The sequence below is a fragment of the Talpa europaea genome, assembly GCF_964194135.1.
Source record: "Talpa europaea genome assembly, chromosome: 4".
Lineage (NCBI taxonomy): Eukaryota > Metazoa > Chordata > Mammalia > Eulipotyphla > Talpidae > Talpa > Talpa europaea.
In genome coordinates this window covers 30,429,355-30,435,443 of record NC_140070.1, presented here as the reverse complement: position 1 = coordinate 30,435,443, position 6,089 = coordinate 30,429,355, and the positions used below count along the sequence as shown (strand labels likewise).

Sequence of the window (6,089 nt, the reverse complement as noted above, 5' to 3'; positions counted from 1 at the left end):
ATGGAGCAGAAACCCCAGGATGGTAGAAAGGGCCCCCCTCACCGGGAAGTGCCCCCCATTGTGGGCCTGCTGCTTGCCATGGCCCTCATGAATGTGCTCCTCTACCTTTGCCTGGATCGGTTCTTCATCTCCCCTCGAAGTTCTTCAGTGGACCTGGATCACTGTCCCCAGGGATACTTCCGAATGGGGCAGATGAAAAACTGCTCTCCTTGGCTGACCTGTGAGGAGCTAAGGACAGAAGTGAGGCAGCTCAAGCGTGTGGGGGAAGGCGCCGTGAAGAAAGTGAGTTGTGCTTTACTTCTGCCTTATCGTCAGGATGGTAACAGGTGGCCTGTGGGAAAGCAGCTTCGTGTTATGTTTTAAGAGCCATTGAAATATGTCTACCTTAAGCCCAGTAATCTCCATCTGGAACTTTATTCTAATAAAATAATCCAGTGGCAGGAAAACAGCCAAATGCATAAAGGAGGACTTTTCTTTGTCATTTATAGTAATGAAAAGCTAGAAACGATAACTATGGGGGATGGTTAATTACTTTATGGTCCGGGGGAGCAGGTGGGAATACAGGCAAGAGGAGGCCCGGTGGACTGTGGTGGGGGTTTTAGTACTTTGGTGGTGGGTGTAGTTTGATAACATACATTTGAAGAAGTATAACCTGCCCTCCTAAAACAGGTAGTGTTGTTAACTAGTGTTCCCTCAAATAAATGAAAATAATAATTAAAAACTATAAAAAGAAAGTTAATGTCCAATCCCTTGCTAGAATATGCTTCACCCATCGAGTTATAAGTGAGGAGTTCTCTGCAGCCATATGAAAAAAATCATCATCCTACTTGTGATTACTATAGTACCTTTGAAAATTAATGAGCAGGGCCTCCCCGGTGGCACAGCGGTTGAGCGCTGGGCTGCGAAGCTGGCTGCAGCCTCTGCAGCGCCAGTTCAATCCCCGGCTACCGGCAAGGGTCCCACATGGCGCGACAGTCCTCTCCTGCGGCGCCCGCTGCTCCCCTCAGCAGTGTGTTTCATCAGTCTGCCTGTTCTGTTTCCTGCTCTGGCTCTGGTGAATCCTCTCACACCCTCCGGCGCTTCTGACTGTACCCAGTGCTTGAATGAATGAATGAATGAATAAATAAGAGAAAGAAAATTAATGAGCAGATGAGTGTGTGATGGGCTGACTGGGCTCCACCTCTATGTAGGGTTTTCTAAATCTTGACTCCCTCTCCCTCCTACTGCTCCAATCTCCTTCTCCACACTTTCTTCTCCCCTTTGTGGAACTTGGAGGCTGTTTGCCACTCTGGCTTTTCACATGTAGTCCCCTCTTCTGGGAATACTCTCCTGCACCACTGCCACCTGCAAGCTCCCATCATCCTGTAAGACCAACTCCTAGGAGCCTTCCAGCACCTTGCAAATGGCCCGCAGCATCCTGACCAGAGTTGGTCCCTCTCAGCCCTCCTTCTGCCCAGGGCCTTCGAATGCTGTGTCAAGTATTGGCTTTATAACTAGAGTCACTGCAGGGCTGGGTCTATGTTATTCATTTCTGTGTCCTCTGTATGCAATGACTGTTATTTCCCAGCTTAATAACAAGGGTGAAAGCTTCCGCTCTGATGTTCCCTGTGCCTATGTTTCAGGTCTTTCTGTCTGAGTGGAAGGAACGCAAAGTTGCTCTGTCACGGCTCACCAGCCTGGAGATGAAAGATGATTTCCTCCATGGTCTGCAGATGCTGAAATCCCTACAGAGTAAACATGTCGTTACGCTGGTTGGCTACTGTGAGGAAGATAACACTATTCTTACTGAATATCACCCCTTAGGTTCCTTGAGCAACCTGGAAGAGACCCTAAACCTTTCAAAGTACCAGAATGTGAACACCTGGCAGCACAGGCTGCAGCTGGCCATGGACTATGTGGGTATCATCGACTACCTACACCATAGCCCACTGGGCACGCGGGTCATGTGCGACTCCAGCGACCTGGCCAAGACGCTGTCTCAGTACCTGCTGACCAGTAACCTCAGCATTGTGGCCAACGACCTGGACGCCCTGCCCCTGGTGAACCACAGCTCCGGGACGCGGGTCAAGTGTGGCCACAGGCAGCTGCATGGGGACTTCGTGGCCCCAGAGCAGCTGTGGCCCTATGGAGAGGACGTGCCTTTTCAGGATGATCTCATGCCCTCCTATGACGAGAAGGTCGACATCTGGAAGATTCCAGATGTCTCCAGTTTCCTTTTGGGGCATGTGGAAGGGAGTGATATGGTCCGGTTCCATTTGTTTGACATTCACAAGGCATGTAAGAACCAGTCGCCCACAGAAAGGCCCACTGCCCGGGATGTCCTGGATACTTACCAGAGGGTCTTAAATTCACTCAGAGACACCCTGATGTCTCAGACAAGAGAAATGCTATGAAAACCCATTGCGTCAGTGAAGAACAAGGATGGGGTTTCAGGAGCAAATGGAATAGATACAGCAATTCTGCTCCAGCAGTGAGTTTTTGCTGTTCAATCATGTGGTTCTTTTTCCACATGTGGATTTGAGCAAATTCTACCTCTCCTGGCCAACTGGACAGAAGGTGCTAAACATGAGAAGCTCGGCTTGAAGTCTGGCTTCGGTTTCTAAAGCAGATTATTCCGGGTGAAGATGCAGAGGAACAGCTGTCTATCAGCTACCAGCTGTCTGAAGGAAGTAACAAAAATACTACTAAGGAAAGGCTTCACCTACCCTAATAACAGAATTCACAATCTGCATACATTGGTGTATAAAGGGGCTTTCTAAATGACAGTATGTGAAAGAAACGTGTAGTAGTTCTCCAAAGAACGTTGTGCTCCCTCATTTATTTTAGATGGTAATCAATGTATCTAGGTCTTGGGATTTTTGTGGGCTATCAGTGAGGACTGTCTTTACTGTTTAAATAATTGTTCTGTGACCTCCCCTGCTATCCTCTTTCCAGTAAGCTGGAGGAGAACTCTTGACAGTCTGCTCTCTGAAATTTTGGGTGGACAGGGATATTTAAAAACAGCAAGTGTGAGGAAAAATATATCTATGTGACTGCATACTTTCCTTCCTGCTGGGTTTTCTGTGTCCAAAATGAATTGTTGTGAACATTTTACATCAACGGTGTCACTCATTGCTGGAAAGTGTCAATCACGTCCAATTAAGTTGCATGATTGAATCCTTCAAAGAGCTCCTTCAGCTGTGTCAACATCATCCTCAGTGCAGGGGATGATCGCTTTAGGGCATACTAACCAGCACTGAGAAGATGGTGAAAGCAGACATTCAGGGGCAGAGATGCTCTGCCTTCCCCTGAGCTTGAGCAGGGTCAGAATCACGGAATCACAGGACCGGGCCCACCCTAGGGTGTCTGACTCAGGAGGTCTGGATGGAGTTTGAGACTTTGCATTTCTAACTGGTTCCCAGGTGATGCTGGGACCACATTTGGAGAAACACTGCCCTAAACTTTATCAGGAGGTACCACAGGCAGCAGGATAGGACAGCGTTATCAGTATTATTCCCTATGCCACTGCCTGGGGTTATTGGTCTTGTGGCTAATCAGAGACTATGTGTGTCCAGTTATTTCAGTTGTCCTTTTTTATATTAAAATTCTGCCACAGTGCATTAGGATAGTGGTAATCAAAAGGATGTGGAGAATTGGAGCCCACGTGCATTAATTACTGTGGGTTTGTGAAATGGGGCAGCTGCTCTGGAAAACAGTTTGGCAGTTCCTCCAAGATTAAAAAAGAGTTACCATATGAGCCAGCATTTCTACTCTTATCTGTGCCAAAGAAAATTGAAAACATGTCCACACAAAAGCTTATAGCTACACCTTTCTCAATAGACGAAAGATGGAAATAACCCAGATGTTGATGGCTGGTGAGTGGATAAAGAAAATGTCGTATATCTATTCAGTAAGCTATTATTCGGTCCTGAAAAGGAATGAGTGTTGATACATGTTGCAATATGAATGAACCTGGAAAACATGCTAAGTGATAGAAGCCACAAAAGACCACATGATTACATTTATATGAAATGTACAGAATAGGCAAATTTCATAGAACTAGAAAACTGATTAGTGGTTTCCAGGGACTGGCAAAGGGGCGCTTGCTAATGGGCACAGAGTTTCTTTTTGGACTGATGAAAATGTTTGAAATTGTATAGTGGTAATAGTTGCACAATTCTGCGATTATACTAAGTCATACTGAGTTGTATAAAAGGGGCAAATTGTATGGAATGTGAATTATATCTCAATAAAGCTGGGGGAAAAACCCCACCTCTGTGTCAAGGCCTTGTATCCCTTACTCCCTTATCATTCAGCACAGGTAGTTACTGTGTGGAGCTGCTGTCATTCTTGTTTGAGGTTTTCCTTAGATTTTATTTTTTTAAGATTTATTTATTTATATAAGCACTAGGTACAGTCAGAAGCGCAGGAGGATAAGAGAATTCACCAGAGCCAGAGCGCAGAGCAGAACAGGCAGAAGGACCAAAGTACACTGCTGAGGGGGGCAGTGGGAGCAGCAGGAGAGGTCTGCGCACCTTGTGGGACCCTCCCCAGCGGTGGCCGGGGTTCGAACCGGCGCTGCAGAGGCTGCGGGCAGCTTCGCAGCCCAGTGCTCAACCACTGCGCCACCGGGGAAGCTTTCCTTAGATTTTAGACTTTGCATTGGAGCAAGAGTATCAGCTTCAAACTAATTTGTTTTTAAATATTGACACAAACTAAAATAAATGCCATGATGTGGGGAAAGGACAATACTAAGCTCAGAAGACCTGAGTTACAATCCTAACTCTGTCTAATTCATCACATGGCCCCCAAACAAACCAGCTTTTAAAATGAGAGTTTTGGTGGGAATTATTGCCAACTTGCTCTTTGCCCTTCTAACTTCTGTCTGATGCTTCCTAATTCCTGGGCCAGACAAGCCGGCCTCAGTTTCCCTCAGCCAATAAAAGGAAACAGTTTGAGGAAAAGGAAAGTGGTTTAATTTGTTGACAAATGAGGAGGGCAGCAGACCCACGTCTGAAAGACAACTCTCCTCTTTGGCGGAGTGCAGGGGTATTTATACAAAGGAAAGGGGAAGATGGGCAAGGGTCAGCAAAGGGAAGCGTGAAGGGGTCAGGCCAAAGATGGGTGTGCCCAGCTTGCTCTTTTCAACTCCTTGGAATGCAAGAAGACAAACCTGTCAAACAAGGGGGGAATTGCAAGAAATATAGGAAAGACAAACTTGTTAATGCCTATCTGAGAGTCCGGTCATAAATAAAGCAAATTTGTCAAATAAGGGGGAAATTGCAAGAGATGGGGGAAGACAAATTTGTTAATTCTTATCAGAGAGATCTGTCATTTGTAATTGCATGGGTTGGGGGGTTCGAACTCCTGCTGCAGTGGCTGGCAATAGCTTGATAGTGCTGTCTTTAACCCCTGCACCACCGGGAAGGCCCCATGGCAAATTTATTAAGGAAAAAAAAAAAAAAAAAAGGAAAGAGAGACCCGCATAGACACAGATGGACAGTCCTAAAAGGCAAGATCTGCGAACTGCCAAAGAAAGGGCTATTCTTTTATAGTTTTTCTGATAAAATCACTGTGGAACTTACCACCTTGGGGTAAAGTTGAGTTGGTCTTCTATGACTGATAATCCCCCCTGCTTCCTCTGGCTGATGAGCTCTTCTGACCCCACCTCAGATTCCTTCCCTAAACCGTATAGTTTAAGTTTCCTTAATCATCCCTACCCCCACTTCTGGGGCTCCTCTGTGTGAGTGCTCCAAGCTAAATTTTTCCACTCTAAGCTTCCATCAGTAGGATCTTCCAGCAGATAACTAAGGGGCCGAACTGCGAGATCACTGTGCCTGGCCTTCAACATCATCAGGGGCTGGCAAAGCTCCCTTCAGAGTGGTGGCATCTCTCCCACTGGAGACGGGGGCCTTGGGGGCCGGGGCTGCCTGCCGCGGTTACCATGGCATCTCCCACGGCAGGCAGAGGACACAAACACTCCCTTGCATGAACGGCTGCATGCAAGAATTTAGCAGAATACGGCTCCGTGGGGAGTGGAAAGGGACAGGGAAACAGTGAGTTCCCCTGTCTCTTTTCTGGAAGTTTCTCTCCAGTACAAAGAAACTCGT

The 6,089-nt window shown here is 46.8% G+C and overlaps 1 protein-coding gene across 1 annotated transcript; it reads left to right on the top strand.

Annotated features, from left to right (window-relative positions):
* POMK (protein O-mannose kinase) lies at window positions 1-2,393 on the top strand (the record flags this gene model as incomplete). Its single annotated transcript, XM_084231252.1, has 2 exons — window positions 1-282; window positions 1,623-2,393. The coding sequence occupies 2 exons, from the start codon at window positions 1-3 to the stop codon at window positions 2,391-2,393; spliced, it is 1,053 nt and encodes a 350-aa protein (XP_084087378.1).
* Between the last annotated feature and the right edge of the window lie 3,696 nt (window positions 2,394-6,089).